The 22,103-nt window shown below is 42.8% G+C and overlaps 1 protein-coding gene across 1 annotated transcript in view; it reads right to left on the bottom strand.

The window, feature by feature from the left end:
- Window positions 1-22,103, bottom strand: part of fras1.S (Fraser extracellular matrix complex subunit 1 S homeolog) — a gene marked incomplete at its 5' end in the record, with an annotated part of 329,350 nt that overhangs the window by 165,898 nt on the left and 141,349 nt on the right. The window contains 2 exons of the mRNA XM_041578095.1: window positions 10,565-10,699; window positions 12,207-12,350. Coding sequence (XP_041434029.1) covers window positions 10,565-10,699; window positions 12,207-12,350 — 279 coding nt within the window. The remainder of the gene's footprint in view (window positions 1-10,564; window positions 10,700-12,206; window positions 12,351-22,103) is intronic.

The raw sequence follows: 22,103 nt of genomic DNA, 5'->3' as shown, positions 1-22,103 counted from the left end.
TAAATGAACATTTAATATGATATACATTGATATTCTGGGCCCGATCGGCACTACTTGGTCTACCTGATTTGTTAGGTGTTTTTTTACCCTAGCAACCAGGCAGTTGTCTAAATGAAAGACTGGAATATGAATCATAGAGGGACTGAATAGAATGATGAATAATAAAAATTTCCAGCAATAATAACATTGTAGCCTCATGTAGCAATTGGGTTTTTTTGATTGCTAGTGTCAGTCACACACATTTGAAAGCTGTCAAGAGGCAGAAGAGAAAGGCAAATTATGCAAAAACTATAAAAAAATAAATAATGAAGACTAAATGCAAAGTTGCAAGGAATAAGACATTATATAACATACTACTGGGGGAATGTAATAAATTTGCAAAGAATGATGAATAATAAAAATTTCCAGCAATAATAACATTGTAGCCTCATGTAGCAATTGGGTTTTTTTGATTGCTAGTGTCAGTCACACACATTTGAAAGCTGTCAAGAGGCAGAAGAGAAAGGCAAATTATGCAAAAACTATAAAAAAATAAATAATGAAGACTAAATGCAAAGTTGCAAGGAATAAGACATTATATAACATACTACTGGGGGAATGTAATAAATTTGCAAAGAGCAAAACTATTTGCACGAATAAGAATAAAAATGTGCATTTTGCAATGTAATATTCTTTATTAAACTGTTATTGCATTGCGAATTTTCATTGCGCATTGTGAATTTTCATTGTGCATTGTCTACTTTTAAGAAGAGCTTGAAGGTGTCGTAATCTTTTGGAGCAAATGTAACAACTGTTTCAGAAAGAAGTTTTATTACATTCACTGCGCACTGGCACTAACTATAAAATTCGCAAACCTTCTTCCACTGTCGGAAGTAGTAACTGAACAGTTTCTGGGTTTGCAAAAGGTATATTATATTCGTGCAAAGAAAAATTTGTTTGCACAGAGGCATAACTTTTCCCATTGCGAATATTTTACTAACTTTTATTACATTTCCCCATAAAAGTGAACTTAAAGCTAAACTACCCCTTTCAGAATGTATACAACCAGCAGAGTAAATGCTTGTAATTTTAACGTTCTTATCGTTAAATCAAGACGAAACTGTTATTTTGTAAAGGTCATGTCATAATTTTATTATTTGTATACACTAGTTATGTTAATATCGCACTGAACTTCAAAATGGGACTTTGCATACAACAGGCAAATTTGAATTAGAGCAGTGACTCCAATCAAAATTTGGCTTTCACTGTTTCTTCTGCAGTTGTTTTAAGAAAGCACTGTCTGGTTGCAATGGGTTATTAACCAGGCGCAAATTTGTCCAGGTTTAGTAAATGCACTGTGCTGTGCTTTGTTGGTGTTATTTCCTGGGTAAGGTAAAATTGTAAATAAACATTAGCACAGGAGCTTTCAAGACACTGAAACTATGAGAAAATGAATTTTATAGATTAATGAATGAGCTCAAAGCAGTGGCTTGTCACTTGTACTGCAAATAATGACACTAAATTAGTGGCAGCAGCTTATACTTACTGCTTGTCATTGTGAATCATGTCCCTCCTAACTTCATTTTTGGTTTTTATTTGCTAAAAACAAAAGGGGCTTAATGTAAACGCATTTTAACCTAAAAAGCTGTCTGAAAAATATCTCATATTCTGAAAAAATTGTTAAATCATTTCCATGTACAAGCTTGGCTGTCTGCTGTAATTGGCATAGCAATAATTTAAAGGTTTCTGCTAAATTTCCCATCTCCCAAATGAAAGAAAGAATTATCTTATTTTCCAAGAAGGCTGACATCACACAGTTTTGTTTGTATGTACGTTTATAGTTATACACATATAAAAGTTACAGGTTAGGGAAATAATGATACTATTTTTATCCCTGCTAATAAAAAGCACTGGATTCCACTTGCAATATTACTATAGCAGAGGTGACACTACCTACAGCATCTATGAGATCAGCCTGCAATGTGGCTATTTTAAGGGATATTGATGACCCTTTTAATGGAACAGTTCAGTATTGAAATAAAAACTGTGTAAATAGATAGACTGTGCAAAATAAAACATGTTTCTAATATAGTTAGTCAAAAATGTAATGTATAAAGGCTGAAGTGACTGGATGTCTAAAATTACAGCCAGAGCAATACTTCCTGCTTTTCAGCTCTATAACTCTGAGCTAGTCAACGACTTGAAAGGGGGCCACTTGGTACATATCTGTTCAGTGAGTTTGCAACTGATACTGTAAGGTCCCTGCTGTGTCAGCGTTGCGCCCTGGTCGGTGTGGTCGCAGGTGCAGTAATCAGGCAACTGATGTGCGCCTGCGCGCCGCATCGAATGCGGGCGACGGACGCCGGCGCGGAGGCGCGGGCGACGGTCGCGGGCGCCGGGGCGTGCGCGACGCAACGGACGCGCGCGTCGTAGCGGACGCGCGCGACGTAACGGACGCGCGCGACGGACGCACGTAACGGACGCGGTCTGATGACGTCAGTTGGCGCCAAACTAGCGCTATTTAAACCTGCTCCAGTCTCTGCTCTGTGCCTGGTTATTAGGTTTATAACTGAAACCCTAGCGTTGATACTTTCCTGACGATATTGTGTTTGACCCTGCCTGTACCTGGACTCCGATTCTTGCTTGTTGCCTTGACCTTCTGCTTGTTTACCGTTGACGATTCTCGCTGCCTGCCTTGACCCGGATATCCTGACTACGCCTTGCCTGATCCTTCTGTACCTCGTTTAGTCTCACTGGCTACTCTCCACACCCCTGCTCCCCGTTTCCAACCTCGGGTGAGTTAGTGGGTGTGTGAGGCGCTTGTGGTTCATTGTCTTCTGTTCCTACTCCTTCTACGTCTGGATCATACTGGTAAGCCTGACATTATAACCAGGCCATGGATCCAGCTGAAGGGGCTTCACCGCTTACCGTACTCATCCAACAGATGTCGGAATTGACACAAGCAGTGAGGGAGCTTCAGAGCGGATATACCCAGATGCAATCCCAGCTGAGGGCCCAACCATCCACCGCAAGCCAATCCACTGTAGCTGCTACCGCTTCCGTTGGTCCCACTGAGGTACAAGTTCTCACCTCCGAAATCTCGGAACCAAGAGTTGCTTTTCCCGAAAAGTTCTCTGGGGATCGGAAAGCCTTCCGTAATTTCAGGAGCAGCTGCAAACTCCTTTTTTCTCTGAAACCTCACACATACCCCGATGAGAACACACGAGTAGGGGTTATTATTACCTTTCTGTCCGGAGAACCCCAGACCTGGGCCTTTCGTTTAATGGATCGACGGAGCCCTGTATTAGCGTCTGTGGACACTTTTTTTGATGCCATGGCGATTCTCTATGACGACCCTCATAGAGTCTCCACCGCTGAAGCCGCCCTTCATGCTCTCAAACAGGGAACTCGTCCTGCGGAGGACTATACGCTTGAGTTCCGGCAATGGTCCGAAGATACGGATTGGAATCCTGCGGCCCTTAAACACCAATATCGTTTGGGTCTTTCCCCTGAACTGAAAAACGAGCTCGCTCGTACAGGAATTCCAGATACGTTGGAGGGTCTCATCACTCTTGCCATTCAGCTCGACCAGAGACTCAGAGAGCGCAGAGAAGAGGAGAAAGCTGAAAAGGCTGGCCTGATACCTCATACCTGGGTTGTACCTACCGCCCCTCCTCCAGTCCAAGTACCTTTTCCCTTGCCTTCCTCTGCTTCAGATTCGTCCTCGGAACCAATGCAAATTGGAGCCATCAGGTCTGCCCTCACTGCGGAAGAACGCCTTCGTCGCCGCAGGTTAAACCTTTGCCTCTACTGTGGCCAGGCCGGTCACTTACTAAGGAGCTGCCCAACCCGTCCTACGGGTAAAGACTTTTTTAGTAAAGACTTAAAATGTTGTAACAAACCAGTACCTTTACTGACAGTCTCTCTCTTTCTGCAGTGGGGAAGTCAAACAGCAAAACTCCAAGCCATCCTTGATTCCGGAGCAAGTGGCTGTTTCATGGACAGTATGATCGTTTCCCAACTCCAGATTCCTCTCCAACCTAAGAAGAATCCCATTTCCCTTCGGGTGGCTGATGGTTCCTTAATTACTTCGGGCCCAGTGGTGCAAGAAACCATTCCTCTTTTTGTTTCCCTCAATAAAAAGCATTCGGAAATGATGAATTTAGATGTGGTCACGTCTCCTCTTTTTCCTGTCATTTTGGGGTTGCCATGGTTACAAAAACACAATCCATCCATCAATTGGGCCACAGGGGAAATAACCTTTCTTTCGCAATTTTGTCAATCTAAATGTAGATTCGAAAGTTATCCTTCTTCTAGTCAAGTTTGTTCGTTATCCTCCTCATCCGAAGTTCTTCAAATTCTTCCTCAAAGCTATTGGGAGTTCGCAGATGTGTTCAACAAGAAAGGTGCCGATTCTCTACCCCCTCATCGCATCTATGATTGCCCAATTAATCTTTTGCCCGGTTCCCAAGTACCCTTTGGTCGTATTTACCCGTTGTCCGAACCAGAACTAGCTGAACTTCGCTCATATCTCGATGAAAATTTGGCCAAAGGTTTTATTCGTCAATCCTCTTCTCCAGCCGGGGCAGGGATATTCTTTGTCGAAAAGAAAGATCACTCATTAAGACCCTGTATTGATTATAGAGACTTGAACAAAATAACGATCAAAAACCGATATCCTCTTCCTTTAATTCCAGAGTTATTCCAACGCTTAACGGAGGCCAAGATTTTTTCTAAGTTGGATCTGAGGGGAGCATATAATCTGGTCAGGATACGTGAGGGAGACGAGTGGAAGACGGCGTTTCGTACTCGCTACGGCCACTTCGAATATCTGGTGATGCCGTTCGGCCTTTGCAACGCTCCCGCAACATTCCAGCATTTTGTCAATGACATTTTTCGGGACTTTCTTGACATTTTTGTTATAATTTATCTGGATGACATTTTAATTTTTTCTAGTTCCTTAGATGAACACAGGATCCATATGAGGAGGGTTCTTGCTCGCCTTCGCACTCACCAACTCTATGCCAAAATTGAAAAGTGCATTTTTGAGCAGTCCTCTGTTGAATTTCTAGGATTCTTTATTTCTCCTCTAGGCATCCAGATGGATTCAAAGAAGATCTCGGCAATCCTCGACTGGCCAGCTCCCACATCCAGGAAGGCAGTTCAACGCTTTATTGGTTTCGCAAACTTCTACAGGAAGTTTATTAGAGGTTTCTCTCAGACTATTCTACCAATAACAGAGCTGACTCGCATGAATAAGAAATTTTTTTGGTCCTCTCAAGCCCAAGTATCTTTCGAAAACTTAAAGAAACTTTTCACATCAGCTCCTATCCTTTGTCATCCTGATTTATCCTTACCATTTGTTCTGGAAGTCGATGCCTCTGAAGTTGCGGTGGGCGCTGTTTTGTCCCAAAGATCTGGGATCCAAGAGGAGCTCCATCCAGTAGCTTTTTTTTCCCGTAAAATGGCAAAATGTGAGTGCAATTACGATGTGGCCGATCGGGAACTACTCGCCATTAAACTGGCACTGGAGGAGTGGCGGTATCTTCTGGAAGGTTCCAAGCACCCTATTCTTATCTTCACCGACCACAGAAACTTGGAGTACCTTCGTTCCGCCAAGAGACTGAGACCAAGACAAGCGAGGTGGGCTCTTTTCTTCATGAGGTTTAATTTCCACCTTACCTATCGGCCTGGATCTAAGAATACTAAAGCCGACGCCTTATCCCGTATGTTTACCCTCGATGACGAAATACCTTCTTCTCCTGAAACCATCCTGAAATCCAACAATTTCCTTTTACTACAGCCGACCCTTCTTAAACAAATCCAGAACGCTTCCAAGTCCATCATGGAACCAGCCCTCGTTCCTAAGGGAGGATTTCTTCTTCTAAAAGACAAGATTTTTGTTCCTGAGGAGATGCGGTTGGAGGTTCTTAAAAGTATACACGACTCCAAATTGGCCGGACATCCAGGGGTCAAGAAGACTATTATCGCAGCTAAAAGATCGTTCTCTTGGCCAGGATTAGCCAAAGATTGCTTCCAATTCGTTTCTTCATGTGGAATTTGTGCCAGATCTAAAGACTCTCATTCTAAACCCTTTGGCCTTCTTCAACCCCTTCCTGTCCCTTCCCGCCCCTGGAGCTCTGTTTCGTTGGACTTTATCTCGGAATTACCACAGTCTGATGGATGTTCTACCATAGTGGTATTTATTGACCGTTTGACCAAGATGGCTCATTTCAAGTCCTTGCCCAAGCTCCCTTCCGCTTCCGAAACTGCAGACGTTTTCATCAAGGAAGTTGTTAGGCTCCATGGTCTTCCACAGGAGGTGATATCGGATCGAGGGCCACAATTCACATCTCAGTTCTGGAAAACCTTGTGTGGCGCCCTTCAAATTTCTGTTTCCCTTTCTTCAGCCTTTCACCCTCAATCCAACGGCCAGACGGAACGAACCAACCAGACTTTAGAACAATATCTGAGGTGTTACTCTTCTCATCTTCAAGACAACTGGGCAAACCTTCTACCTCTTGCTGAATTCGCTTACAATAATGCCCACCATTCATCCATTAACCAGTCTCCTTTCTTTGCTAATTATGGTCTCCACCCTTTAACCTTTCCTTCTTCTATAGTGGCTGATATTCTGGTTCCCGCAGTTCAAGACCGCCTCAACTTCCTAACTGACAATTTTCGGAAACTGCAAGAGAACATGTCCAAGGCCCAGAAGAATTTCAAGTTTTACGCTGATCGGAGACGGAATAAAGACCCTGAGTTCAAGGTGGGTGATCGAGTCTGGTTGTCTACTATTAATCTTAAGTTATCTTCTCCCAGCAGGAAGCTCGGCCAACGTTTCCTGGGTCCTTTTTCTATTGTTCGTCAAATTAATCCTGTGGCCTTTCAGTTAAAGCTTCCTGCTTCTTGGCGTATTCATCCGGTGTTCCATTCGGCTCTCCTGAAATCTGCTTCCACCTTCCAGTTTCCAGGTCGTACGACTCCTCCTCCTCTCCCAGTTCTAGTGGATAATCAAGAGGAATTCGAGGTCGAAAAAATTCTGGACTCTCGTACTAGAGGCAAGCAAGTACAATACTTGGTGGGATGGAAGGGCTATGGCCCTGAAGAGAATTCCTGGGAGCCAGTCAAGAACATTCACGCTCCAGATCTGTTGAAAAAATTTCACGAAGAGCATCCTAACAAGACCGCTGGTTGTCGTGTCCTGAGGCCACTCCTTGATGGGGGGCAATGTAAGGTCCCTGCTGTGTCAGCGTTGCGCCCTGGTCGGTGTGGTCGCAGGTGCAGTAATCAGGCAACTGATGTGCGCCTGCGCGCCGCATCGAATGCGGGCGACGGACGCCGGCGCGGAGGCGCGGGCGACGGTCGCGGGCGCCGGGGCGTGCGCGACGCAACGGACGCGCGCGTCGTAGCGGACGCGCGCGACGTAACGGACGCGCGCGACGGACGCACGTAACGGACGCGGTCTGATGACGTCAGTTGGCGCCAAACTAGCGCTATTTAAACCTGCTCCAGTCTCTGCTCTGTGCCTGGTTATTAGGTTTATAACTGAAACCCTAGCGTTGATACTTTCCTGACGATATTGTGTTTGACCCTGCCTGTACCTGGACTCCGATTCTTGCTTGTTGCCTTGACCTTCTGCTTGTTTACCGTTGACGATTCTCGCTGCCTGCCTTGACCCGGATATCCTGACTACGCCTTGCCTGATCCTTCTGTACCTCGTTTAGTCTCACTGGCTACTCTCCACACCCCTGCTCCCCGTTTCCAACCTCGGGTGAGTTAGTGGGTGTGTGAGGCGCTTGTGGTTCATTGTCTTCTGTTCCTACTCCTTCTACGTCTGGATCATACTGGTAAGCCTGACAGATACTCATCATTCAGCTCAGGTTCAAAAGCAACATATATGACCCATGTGACCCCCCTCAAGTCTCTGCTTGGTTATTGCCTGGTAACCAGGGTAACAGTCAGTGGAAACCAAGAGAGCTGAAAAGTAGGAAGTAATGTTCTGGCTATTATGTTAGACATGCAGCCTGTATACATTACATTTTTGGCTAACTATATTAGAAACATTTTTTTTATTTTGCACAGCCTATTTACCTAGTTTTTTATTTTTACACTGAACAATTCCTTTAAGAAGAGTAAAGTAGTATGAAGGCATTTTAGCTTGCCAGCCAAACATGGTTTGTAAATCTGAAACAAATAGCTTTGGAGATCTTCCAGATAGATACGGGCAACATAAGACAACTGACAACTGAGGATCTGGCTGCAAGCAAATGAATTGCTGAAGTGCTGAGCTATCAGCTACTCCATAATGAAAGAACATGCTATGTGTCAGTATCTTGTGGTTAATGCCTAATCTAACATTATAAAGCCTTCTACGGCTGGAGTGACATTTATTCACTAAGTAAAAAAATTTGTAATGAACACTGGGTAGTGATTGCTAATTTCTATCAATGCAAAATGTGCATGGGCATATGTCTAAAGCAAAGTAAGCATAATTTAGTACAAATATAATTATTAAAATGGCATTTATTTATATCAGACCAGTGAAAAAAGTGCTAGAAATGTAAAAGGTTATGTAAAGCTCTGTTGCAATTTACACAAACAGAATTCTGGGGGAAAAGTTTTTTTCTAAATAAAATCTAAACTAGTGATGTATGCAGGGCCGCCATTAGAAATCACGGGGCCCCGTACAACAAAATTTTTGGGGCCCCCTGGGCCCCGCCCACACTGACGACCAAGCTCCACCCCATATCCCGCCCACTCCACATCGCAGTTAAAAGACCACACAGACATCAGCGCTAAAAAAGTAACCCCCCCACACACAAGTTGTAAAAAGCTATTGATGGTCAGGGCCCCCTTATAAAAAATTGGGGCCCCAAAAAAAAATTTTTTTTTAAAAAAAAAAAAAAAACATTGGTGGCAGGGGCCCCCTTATAAGTTAAAAAAAACTTGGGGCCCCAACAAAAAAAAATGTAAAAAAAACTAAAAATTAAACAAACATTGGTGGCAGGGGCCCCCTTATAAGTTAAAAACAAATTGGGGCCCCAAAAAAAAAATTGAAAAAAAAAAAAAATTTTTTTTTGAAAAAAAAAAAAAAAAACTGGTGGCAGGGGCCCCCTTACAAGTTAAAAACAAATTGGGGCCCCAAAAAAAATTTGAAAAAAAATAATTTTTTTTGGAAAAAAAAAAAACATTGGCGGCAGGGGCCCCCTTATAAGTTAAAAACAAATTGGGGCCCCAAAAAAAAATTTGAAAAAAAAACATTTTTTTTGAAAAAAAAAAAAAAAAAAAAACTGGTGCAGGGGCCCCCTTACAAGTTAAAAACAAATTGGGCCCCAAAAAAAAATTTCAAAAAAAAATTTTTTTTTTTTTAAAAAAAACTGGTGGCAGGGGCCCCCTTACAAGTTAAAAAAATTTGGGGCCACCAAAAAGAAAATTATTATTTTTTTTTTTTTAAAAAACCCCAAAAAAAACAATGGTGGCAAGGGGCCCCTTACGAGTTAAAAAAAAAATTGGGGCCCCAAAAAAAAAGTTTTAAAAAAAAGATTGGTGGTAGAATATTAAAATAATACATTGGTGGCCAGGGGACTAAAAAAAAACAAAAAACACAAACTGGTGTTCAGTAGGATTGAACTCATGGCTTCAGTACTTCAACTTCGCCTCCTTTCGTGACTTCGGGTCTTTTCACCGCTTCAGGACTTCAATTTCGGCTGTTTTCGTGACTTCGGGTCTTTGCGCTGCTTCAGTACTTCGGCTTCGGCTGTTTTCGTGACTTCGGGTCTTTTCGGCGCTTCGTGACTTCGGGTTTTTCCGTGACTTCGGGTCTTTTCAGCGCATCGGCTTCGGCTTTTCGGCACTTCCGCATTCGGCACGCAAGAGGCAAGACGTACGGCTCGGGCGCTCGTAAGGGGGGCCCGGATCTTCAAAAAATGCAGCGCTGCCGGGCCCCCCTTCATGCCCGGGCCCGGTACGCTTGTCCCCCCTGTCCCCCCCTGATGGCGGCCCTGGATGTATGGGTCGGACCGACCCCGCCTTCCCTCCACCCGAGCCTGCCTGCACACGACTTCCAAATTCCTTTTATAGACCCGCCCCGCTGATGACATCACAAAAAGGGCGGGGTGAGCAGGCACGCAGCTATAAAGTCGGAAGCCAGCAGTGCAAATGGGGGTGTGGGTATCGGGCTGGCACCGCACATCACTAATCTAAATCTCTCTGTCTGTCTGTCGTGATGACATTAGATTGTAATCTCTACGGGGCAGGGACCACCATCTTCTTGCCTCCTTGATTTTAAGATATTAATCTTTATTATAACTATTTATTGTATTTTGTACTCATTTGTATTTATTATTGTGATGACCCCATATTTGTGCTTTTTCTCAAGTAGCACTATACAATAAATATTATACATACAGTACATATACAGATATAGATGCCATTCATATAACAAACAAAAAGAATCTACAGATCATTTTTTTTACAAATATGATATCCATACAAATACTCTTTTCAGAATGCACTCAAGGTCCTTCAATCAGTGTTTGTTTTACTATCCAATTGACAGTATCCGTGACAAATGGAGTCTTACCTATACACAATCCAGAAGAATCTGCATAGCCACCAGGGCATTCCAAAACACAGGTACCTCTGTGAAACTTTCTGCCTTTGGCACAAGTAAAGCATCTGCCGTCAGGTGAACATGTCTGGCACTTAGAGTCACAGGCTTTACCAAAAAACACAAAACACATAGATATATATATATATTAATAACCTTTAAAAAAAGGTTATGTTAGACATACAGCCTGTATACATTACATTTTTGGCAAACTATATTAGAAACATTTTTTTATTTTGCACAGCCTATCTATTTACCCAGTTTTTATTTTTTTATTTTTATGTCATATAACCTTTTAAAAAAAAAAAAGCAGAATAAGTTTGCATAATGTAATGTAATGTATGTGTGAAATATAAAGGTTGTGATGCTCTGCTTTCTTTCATGTCTGCCAGAACTTTCATTTGAAGCAACATAGGGGGTTCTTCACAGTCAGGACAGTGAGGTTGTGGAATGCACTGCCGAGTGATGTTGTAATTCCTGATTCAGTTAATGCCTTTAAGAATGGCTTGGATGATTTTTTGGACAGACATAATATCAAAGGCTATTGTGATACTAAGCTCTATAGTTAGTATAGGTATGGGTATATAGAATTTAATTAAAAGTAGGGAGGGGTGTGTGTATGGATGCTGGGTTTTCATTTAGAGGGGTTGAACTTGATGGACTTTGTCTTTTTTCAACCCGATTTAACTATGTAACTATGCCTGCCCTAGGCATTTGAAGCCTAAGAAACAGATAGGGTACACAAGCAAGGGCATTCCAGGGGCTATATTTATCAAAAAGTGAAGTTAGAGATCACCACAGTCCGTTAGAAAGAAATACTGCCTCTCTCCATTCATTTCTTAAAGGTGTATTTATCCAAGGGTGAACTTTCACTTTCACCCTAAGATGCCTGAATATGAATTAAACACTACTTTGCCTCCTGTCAAAAAAATCCTTGTAAAAATAAAAGCAAACTGTTACGAAGAATGCACACAAGCTATTTGCAATAATTCCATCAAACCCACCTATCTTAAAAGGGGAACTCTGGCTTCCAAACCAAAATTTGATAAAGAGGCCCACATAACACAGCAACCCCTAATATACCCATCACAGTTACCTGTTTCTTCAAAAAGTATGAATAAATGCCATTTTCTATGCTGAAATCCAGCTCTTCTCTTTCTGCATCATTTGTTAGTTTCATTTTCTGTTTTGTTAATTTTTTGTTCTCAGTTAAAAACTTCAACCCCCCACAATTTACAAATGAAAGAAACTCAATGGTAACGGCTGAGACTGCTAAGGCAGTACTTAGATATGCCAGATCTAGATTGCTAGTTGATAAAATGCACAAATTATAATTGTGCAATTTAATACACATTATTACATATTACATATAACTTAGATCTCCTATTACCCTACAGCTGGTCCGTGAATTGCAAGAAAAAAAAATGCTAGCACGGTATACAAGGACAAAACACTTAAGTGATGCCAGATAAGTATATCAACAACTCTAACTATATTACTCATGCTATATTAATAGAGGAATTTATTTTTGGAAGGTGCTATCAGCACAGTTATACCCGTTTCACCTTACAAGGTTCACATAGGGTAATATATTAATATAAAACAGCATATATACCTGCACAGGTTCCATTCCATTTGTAGAATCCATTGCCACAGCTGCTTATACACTTGCCACCTTGAATCACCTGTGAGGGGTCCCTGCACATAATGCAATCACCTTCTGAGGCACCATGGCACACTAAACAGCATGCATGGCATGCTGAATGAGGAAAAGTTAGAAAGATACTATTTTTATCCCAAGCTGAACAACATCTACATTAGGTGCAAGTAAGCGTATAATACATTGGGAACATGACCTGAATCCACATAAACATCTAACAACATGTATATCTCTAGGCTGCTTCACGCGATAGTTGAAACAGCTGACTGCATCAAGGTCTTGTTGGCTGTTCACTGGCACAAGCTTCCTCGTATCTTCTTTCATTTAAAAAGATAAGCATTTGAAATACTTTGTTATAGCAATGTCCTCTGACATTGAGGGGCAGATTTATCAAGGGTCAAATTTCGTAGTGATAAATACTTCGAAATTCTACCATCGAATGGCTTTACTTAGACTTTGAATATCGAAGTCAAAGTTTTTTTTTCACCGAATTAGACCATTTTGCGGTTGAAGTAAAATCGTTCGATCGAACGATGAAATCCTTCAAATCTAATGATTTTTCTTCGACTTCAAAAAACTGCTGTAGAAGGTCCTCCTAGGATAACATAGTACTTCGGCAGGTTTAATTTGGCGAAGTATTGAAGTCAAAGTTTTTTTTTAAAGAGACAGTACTTCGATTGTTGAATATTCTAACTATTTTACTTCATAGTCGAAGTTGTAGTATCTTATTCGATGGTCGAAGTATCCAAAAAATTACTTTGAATTTCGAATTCACTTCAACCCTTGATAAATCTGCACCTAAGAGAAATAGATAGGTGCTGCTGATTTATCACAGATAAATGGTAAATGGTTACAATGGTTACTATTGACAAGAAAAAAAATCTTTCGATTTATTTCTTATCTAAAATGACATACAATTAATTATAATTAATTATTATAGAATAATGTTGCCTTACACACATTTCCCATCATCCTTAGCAAACCGGAAAGTGAAAGTTGTAACTTAACAAGTGGGATCTGGGTTTCTATACATATTAAAATAGTAATACTTAAATAAAGAGCAATTATTTTACACAATTTAAACAGATAGGACGTTAAAAAATTGTGCAACCTAGAGGCAAACTAAACTATAAACTGTAAAACTAATTGGCATGTTAGAAAATAGCTTCATATGCCAAGATCACAAATCCATGCTGTGACTGCTGAGTCTGTAGCCAGCTCTTTATAGAATTATTGTGCTATTTTAATTATCAGCCCCTGGGGAAAAAAAACTTTAACACCAGTAAATATATCCTGTGTGCCCTTAGTTGACTTTTAATAGTTGCATAAACAGACAATCACATAAAATACATTCTATTTATATCTTGCAATATAATATTGGGTCCTATGAAATGTGTATGTGTATGAACAAATATATTTGGGCTCAACATGGAAGGCAGGGTGCCTTCTGCCATTTCATTCCCACTTGGCACCCCACCATCTGCTCTATCTGGAATACTGCAGATCTCTGCTCTTTGTTTTGGAGAGAACTGCTGCATATCTGTGTTGCATGGAGTCAACCAATTTCTGGCATCTGTCACATTCCACAATTCTTCTGCATTTCTTGGTTTTGACTCAGAACCTCTCATTCTTTATGTCACCCACAAATTTTCTACTGGATTAAGGTCAGAGGATTGGGCTGGCCACTCCATAATGTCAATCTTGTTGGTCTGGAACCAAGATGTTGCTTGTTTACTGGTGTGTTTAGGGTCATTGTCTTGTTGAAACATCCATTTCAAGGACAACAAAGCAACATGACCTCTTCAAGTATTTTGATGTATTGAAACTGATCCATGATCCCTGTTATGCGATAAATGGGCCCAACACGATAGTATAAGAAACATCCCCACCATGATGCTTGCACCACCATACTTCATTGTCTGTACAGTGTACCGTGGCTTGAATTCAATGTTAATTGTAACAATACTCAAAGGTAACTTTAAACCTTATTTGATCATCCTGAAGCTGATCATTGGCTGAGGCTTTGCCATTTTAGCTATTCATCTATCTATTCTAATTCCAAAACAAAACATGAAGGAAAAATTGTGTTGTTCCTTTACAGAAAGTGAAGAAAATGAATCATTGGCTGAGTCTTTGCCATTTTAGCTATTCGTTAATCTATTCTAATAGTAGTTTTCCTTTTTCCTTCACATCTTTCAGTTTTGGTTGCCATTTTTAAACATTTGAGATCATTTTTGCTGAGCAGCCAATCATTTTCTGCATTTCTTTATACGCACAACTTTTTAATCTAAGTATGCTGTTCTTCTGAACAATTCCTTGAAAAAGGGCCATAATTGATAACTGTTTTTTGCACAGAATGAATAATCTCACTAATTGAACTCCACACTGATATTATTTAGAACCAGCTATTATTATTTTGAGCACTGCTATTATTTGGAACAAGCCTCAATAAATGATTCAGTTACACAGAATCAGCAGCATGCATGCCATGACTGTTGGGTCTGATGGTTTTCTATTACTCTACTACACCTACTATTATATTATTCCCCATGTAGAAATATAATATCAACCAAAAACAGCAATTGATCCAGTTAGTTATATTGGACTGCTTTTATTCTGAACACATTGTAGGTTATTCCCATAAAATTCACTGAGCTAGTGCTTATTTACATCAAAACCCTTGTGTTAAAAACCACCTCACCGTGTTTATTTTTCTACTGAAAATCATAGGTCATTCCCACCAGGAAGCACTTTTTGTCTGCATATTTTTGCTTACTTATATGACATACTATGGCATATTTGCATACCATAGTTGCACCTCTGCTTACTATTGAACTTAGCACCTCTCTCTAAGATTTTCCATTGTTTTGGCAAAGGTTTCCTTTGTAACAATTTAGGTATTCATGGCTGGTTGACTAAGGAGGAAGTTCAAAAGAGCTAAGCACCGTTATTGCCAAACCACTTATTTCACAGGATTTTTTGCTGTCTGGCATGTACCAAGAGATGTGCAAACTTTTAATGTGGTGCCATTATTCTGTTCTCAGCCTGAAAACTATAGGCATTGACCTCAGTAGTACAAAACCTGATAAATGCACAATGCCTGGTAATGTGCGCTAAGTTTTGTCACCTTTTTTCACACAGCATAATAAATTGGTCCCTTTATGTTATTTTGTTGGAGGCCTCCTTAATGATTAGGTGGCTTTTGTGGATAACAAACAGTACAACTCTAGATACTGTCTTTCAGCAGCTACTAAATTAAATAAAGAACTTTCTTGCAAACTTTCTTTCTTGACTCAAGGGATGAAAAAGTAATTTCTGTTAACTCCTGGTAAATCCTTCCATTGAGTATGGTACATAATTAAATTAGAGGACATTAAAGACAGATAGCAGGGTATTATTTTTCACATACAACAGACCAAAAACAAGAAGCCACCATGTTAGGCTTGAGAGACTTTTACAGAAATGGTTCTTAACAATGACAGCCGTGAGGTTATGGAATGCCCTGCTGGGTGATGTTGGAATGGCAGATTCAAGTCAAGGGTGGGTTGCTGAGATGACTGAGCTGCATAATGTGCAAGGCTTCAATAATCTCTAGATTTACAATTAGTTGAATAAACACGTATGTAATATGTATGTATATATTTGTAAATATATATTGATTAGTCTGTATTAATTAATATATGCGCTGGGGATCATTTCGGAGAGCGATGCAGAATGTGTAGGGCTGTGGAATTTGTGCTTTATAAATACATGATAGTAATACTTTTGAGGGATTGAACTTGATGTGTAGGGGTTGAACTATGTAACTGTGTAATGGTCTTTTAATAAGAAAAGCACAGTACACGCATGGTTATCAGGAAATGGAAAAGCATCAGTTTGTTCACCCAAGCAATAATCTTTATCTATTTTTAAGTGCTCTGGACTCATTATAGAGTGTATTATTTTATGACTTAACTGCCATGGGCATATTTCCCACTTTAAGTCACAAGCATTCTGGATGTATTTTGTTAGTGCTGCGTACACTTCTTTGGTTTACTAATTTTGTGTTTTAGTAACAATATGTAAAGGGTAAATCAAATCTTTGTGTCTTTTTTTTTTTTTTTTTAAACTTCTTTTTATTGAGTTTAACAACAGTGTATCCACAAGAAGAGATACTTATCACAAGAGAAGAAAGAAAAGGAAAGGAAAGGTAGAAGAAAAGAAAGTGAGGCTGAGGGGAGTGGAGGGAGGGGTCGAACGTACAGAGTAATCATATACAATAATGCAATGCATATAAGCTAGACCTTAAAAAACATTCGGGCTGTTAGTTTCAGGGTTGAGCACCCAGATCATCCAAATTGCGATGAACTTGTCCACGCAGCCTCTAGCAAGGTAGGCGGCCTTATAGCAAGGCAGTGCCTTGTTAACTAATTCTTTCCAGATTGCAAGAGTTGGTGGGTCAGGCCTGTTCCATTTCAAGACTATCTGTTTGCGTGCATAGTACAGTAGCAATTGTAGCAATGTTCTGTCGGACCCATTATCAACAATACCCTTTGTCAGACCCAACAGCGCCAATGCTGGGTCCAGGGGTATCTCGAGGACCATTATTTTAGATATAAAGGCAATCAGCTGTGTCCAGTAGGTCACTAGTTTGGGGCAAGACCATATCATATGTATCCAAGTACCCGGGTGGCCGCAGCCTCGAGTACAACTGTCGTCTCTGGTTGGAGTGATGTGGTGGAGGCGCTCAGGAGTTAGATAGGATCGGTGGAGGAATTTCACCTGAATCAGCTTGTCTCTGCTGGCTATCATGGGTTGAGTCAGTAATCTGAGAATTTCTGACCATTTATCAGGGTCTAAATCCCCTATGTCCTGAAGCCATTTGCCATAAGTGCAGAGCTCCTGTCTCTCTTGCTGTGATTGGAGGGTTTGGTAAATGGTGGAGAGAGGTTTGGGCACATCCTGGAGTTGTAGCTTAGTTTCCAGTTCAGAAGCTTGAATCAGCGTCTGAGGACCGACAAATTGCTTTTTCGCATGTTGGAGTAAGCAGCTCCGGAAATATGCCGCTTGATTAACTGGAAAAGAGGTGTGTATTTGGTCTCGGTCGAGTAATTGGCCCTGGGGGAACAAATCTTTCACAAATCTTAAGCCGGCCATGGCCCAGATATGATAGTCGGGGATGTCTAGCATAAGAGGGAAGTTCACATTGCGCCACAGTGGGGCATGAGGGGAGTACACAGTCAATCCCTTGGGGGTGAAAATAGATTGTGCCATCTTCCAGGCTGTGATAGTGGTGGTCATGGACCTGGTTACCATTGGGTGTGCCTCCCGTCCCCTGTATACCAAGAGCCGCAGGGCCTCCCTTGACCCCAAGATGGCAGCTTCCAGCGTCACCGCCGAATTGGAGCAGTCTGACTCAAACCACCATCTGCCTGTCACCAGAACTGCCGCCAAGTAATAGTGGTATAGATTGGGCAATGCCAGGCCGCCTGCCTGGGGCGATCGTTGCAAGGTGGTGAGACTTATCCTCGGGTTTTTGTTGCCCCATATGAAAGAGCGGAACTGTGAATTCACCTGGGAAAAAAAATATTTAGGAAGGCAAACCGGTGTATTTCTGAAAACATATAAGAATTTAGTGAGAAATTTAATTTTGACCAGGTTGAGTCTGCCATACAGCGAGAGAGGAAGCGAAGCCCAACTTGAGAATTTAGTTTTCATGTCAGTAAGAATAGGGTCAATGTTGAGTTTCCTATATTGGGTAACGTCTCGTGTAACCTGAATCCCAAGATATGTGAATTTGTCCACCCACTGGAGAGGGCAGTCGGATTTTCCCCAGTTTACTTTTAAGCCCGAGAATTTACCGTTCTCATTAATAACACTGAGTAGGTTGGACAGTGAGTGGTTGGGACTGTCTAAGAAGAGAAGGAGGTCGTCTGCGTAAAGCGCAAGTTTTTCAATTAGGTTGCCCCTAATCAGGCCGCCAATGTCCGACTTAGTTCTTATAATTTCTGCCAAAGGCTCCACCGCTAGGCAAAACAGGAAGGGTGAAAGCGGGCAACCTTGCCTGGTGCCCCTGTTCAGTGCAAAGGTGGGGGATAGCATATTGTTCGCTCTAATTTGTGCTGTGGGGGAATTATACAGCACCTGGAGCCAGCAGAGGTACCGTGGACCGAAACCAAAGCGTTTTAATGTCTGCCAAAGGAATGGCCATTCGACCGAGTCGAACGCCTTCTCCGCGTCCAGAGCTGCTATCGCCCGAGTTCCTGCGTTATCATGCTGCAATTGGAGGTGGGTAAAGAGCCTCCTGATGTTTACGTCAGTAGCTCTAGTGGGTATGAACCCCGTCTGATCAGAGTGTACTAGATCTTTCATATACGGCTTGAGCCTGTTGGCCAGTATCTTAGCTAACAATTTAGCGTCGTAGTTTATAAGGGAAATCGGGCGATAAGCGGAGCACTGAAGTGCGTTTTTCCCTTTTTTGGGTATTAAGGATATAAAGGCCTGCGACATTGACATAGGTGTGGTACCCCTGCTGGCTATTTCGTTCAGTAGGTCAGTTAGGTGGGGTCCCAACAGTTGTATGTGATGTTTGTAAAACTCGGCTGGAAGCCCATCTGGACCAGGAGCCTTGCCAGTGGCGGAAGCTTTCACAGCCTCCTCCACCTCCTCAAGAGTTATGGGCGCTTCCAAAAGTCCCTGGCTGTTGTCAGAGAGGTATGGCAACTGAGCGGCTCCCAAGTATGTAAGAATGTCCTCTTCAGTTTGCACAGATTTGGATGAATATAAGTCTTGGTAAAACTGTTTAAAAGCATCTAAGACACCGCGGGGGTGCGTAATCAAGGTGCCATTGGCATCTTTGATAATGGGAATCGTGGCTGTGGGTCTGTCTTCCCTGGCTAGCATTGCTAGGAGTTTCCCCGCCTTGTCTCCGGTCTCAAAAATCGTGTATTGTTGTCTAAGTATGTGTGCCTGAGCACGTTCTATGGAGGCCAATGACAGGAGACGGGCTGCCTGGAGCCACTCATTCCTTGACCCTTCAGTGGGGTCCCCTAGGTAAGCCTGTTCTTTTTCGGCAGTCTCCGCTTCCAGGGAGTCTATCTTTTGGGCACGGGATTTTTTAGCCTTGCTAATCCCCGAAATATAGGCTCCCCGAGCAGTGGCCTTAAAGGCATCCCATACCGTAAAGAGATCCGCTGTATCTGGGTTTACGTGCCAGTATTGAGAAACTGCGGGGTGTACTATAGCTTCCACAGTTGTGTGTCCCACCCAGTGAGGGGGAAGCCTCCATATCCTATCTGGCGGATCTGGGTGTAATCTAAGTGTTAGAGTAAGCGGGGCATGGTCAGATATGCCTCTCGGCAGGTATTCTACCTCTTGTATGAGCGGCAGGGAATCAGGGAGGGCAAATACCAAATCAATGCAGGAGTGGGTTTTGTGAGAGGCCGAGTAGCAGGAAAATTCTTTTTTAAAAGGGTGTTTCCACCTCCAAAGCTCCGTGAGGCTGTTAGTGCTGGCCCAGGTGTCTAGGGGAAGCTTGCTGTAATGTGCTCCTGAGAGTGTGTCAGTTGTCGGTTGCAGTACCGCATTGAAGTCCCCAAAGAGCAGAGTTGGAGCAGGGGTGAATCCCGTTAAGGCAGTAGTGATTTGGGTCAGAAGTAGATTGTCGGATGCAGGGGGTAGATAGATAGAGGCTAACGTAAGAAGGAGCCCATTAATCTGGGCTTGCACTATGACATATCGTCCGTTGGGGTCCTGTTTGACCTGCATCACCTGAAAGTTTAGTTTTTTGTGGACCAGGATAGCCACCCCTCTGGAGTAAGTTGAGTATGTGGATTGATAGGTTCTGCCTACCCAAGCCCGTTTTAATGCCAAAATTTTCTGCCCAGTTAAATGGGTCTCCTGCAAAAGGAGTATATCAGGTTTATACCTCTTGACGAAATCAAAGACAAGGGTGCGTTTCAGTTTGTCACCTAGCCCTCTAACATTCCAGCTAACGATCCTTAGGTCCGTCATGTGTGTGGTGGATATATGGTCGGAGCCGCTCAGTCCCATTCCCCTGCCTGGAGTTCGACCCTCCCCTCAAGAGTGCAAAGAGAGAAAAGAGTTGAAAAAGAAGGAAAAAAGAGTAGAAAGAGAAACATGTAGTGAAAGACATATCAAAGAACATAAAATAATACATGGACACGTATCAAAACAGTAGAGATTATCCCGTGTCCTGTGAGTCCCAATCCTCTTGGCTTCTACCAAGAATCCCCCCTCCCTGACCCTTCTGGAACACGAAGAGTCCCGATACCCTAAACTAACTGCCGAAGCGGGAGGCACCCCGTAACTATCTAGAAAGTTAGTTTGACTGTCACTTAGCAACAGTGAACGGCTAGAGCCAAATAATCAACTTCACCCTTCAGAAAGTAGTGTTTCTTGGCGCTTGGGTTGCCTCGTGATGGCCGCCAAGGCCGATGGCAGCATCCTGGGAAATTACCGTGCCACACCATGTCGGTCTTAGCGCTTGTCGAGCCACTGCCCGACCTCTTCAGGGTCTGTGAAGAACCGGACCTGCTGGCCATCAACGACCCGGAGCCTGCTAGGGTACATCATACTGTATTTGATGCCTTTGTCGCGGAGCCTCTTCTTCACGTCCTGGAACGTGCGGCGTTGCCTTTGGACTTCCGCAGAGAAGTCGGGGTAGAATTGTAGAGTGGCGTTGAGGTACTTGACTTCCCCTTTCTTCCGCGCAGCCAGCAGGATGGCGTCTCTGTCACGGTAGTTCAAGAGGCGTAGGATGAAAGGTCTGGGCATAGCCCCTGGAACTTGCCTCGTGGGAATTCTATGGGCCCGTTCCACCGTGTAGGCCGTAGACAGGGCAATTGGTGCCAGGAGCTCTTTAAGCAGCTGTTCAGTGAAGTCGGCCGGGCTTAGGCCTTCAGCACCTTCCGGTAGGCCTATAATGCGGACATTGTTGCGACGCGTTCTGTTTTCAGCGTCTTCTGCCCTCTGCGATAGCAGCTTGACCTGGCGCTGTAACTCCACGATGACCGGCTGTTGCTGGTGCAGAGTGTCCTCTGCCTCACTGATGTGGTGCTCAGTCTCTGTAACCCGGCTGCGGATTTTAGCCATGTCGGCCCGGAACAGGGCGATCTCCGTTTGGATCTCGACACGCAGGTCGTCCATCTTGGCCGCTATCGCCGTCTGGGATTCTTTAATGGCCCCCAGCAGCATGCTGGATTCAGGGGAGATATCGGCTGGGCTGTTTGTGTCTGCGCCGGATGGTTCCGACATACCTGCGTGTGTGTCCATGCGGGTGCAGGCCGCGCGTCTCGTCAAAATGGCGTCACCCTCGCCCCTGTGATGTTGCTTAGGGGCAGTGTGGAGGGATTTTGAGCGGCGGTTGCGGCTGCGGGTACTCATAAGACAGTCTTGGCAAAAGTTCCTAGGGTCTGGAGGGCGAGATGCGGGTCAAGAATGTGACAGGGTAGTCAGTCAGGATGAATTCCACACGGAGCTCTAGCCGAACACGTCTTCCCGCTCGCCCTACATAGCCACGCCCTGTGTCTTTTTTTTTTTGACCTGGACTCGCAAAATAGCATTCTTTTGTTTGTCTTAAATAACTCAAATGATTAGTTAAAGGCATACAGAGTAATTCTGTAGTTAAAACTATTCCCTTTGCCTTATTACATATAAGGGCTCATTTATGAGCACAAATGGAGTTTGCAGCATGCCTTTAAGTAGCATTCTAGATCGTGGTAACTCCAGGGCTCACAATGGCAATAATAGTTTATGTGAACGGGGTCCTAATCCCTCTATATACTTTCTGAATATATAGTCATTGCCCCTTGCAATTTTTCATTAAAGGTTACGTTTTTAAAAAAATTATGT

The sequence above is a fragment of the Xenopus laevis genome, chromosome 1S (assembly GCF_017654675.1).
Source record: "Xenopus laevis strain J_2021 chromosome 1S, Xenopus_laevis_v10.1, whole genome shotgun sequence".
Taxonomy (NCBI): domain Eukaryota; kingdom Metazoa; phylum Chordata; class Amphibia; order Anura; family Pipidae; genus Xenopus; species Xenopus laevis.
Note: the sequence above shows the minus strand (reverse complement) of the source record. Positions and strands in the feature narration are given on the sequence as shown.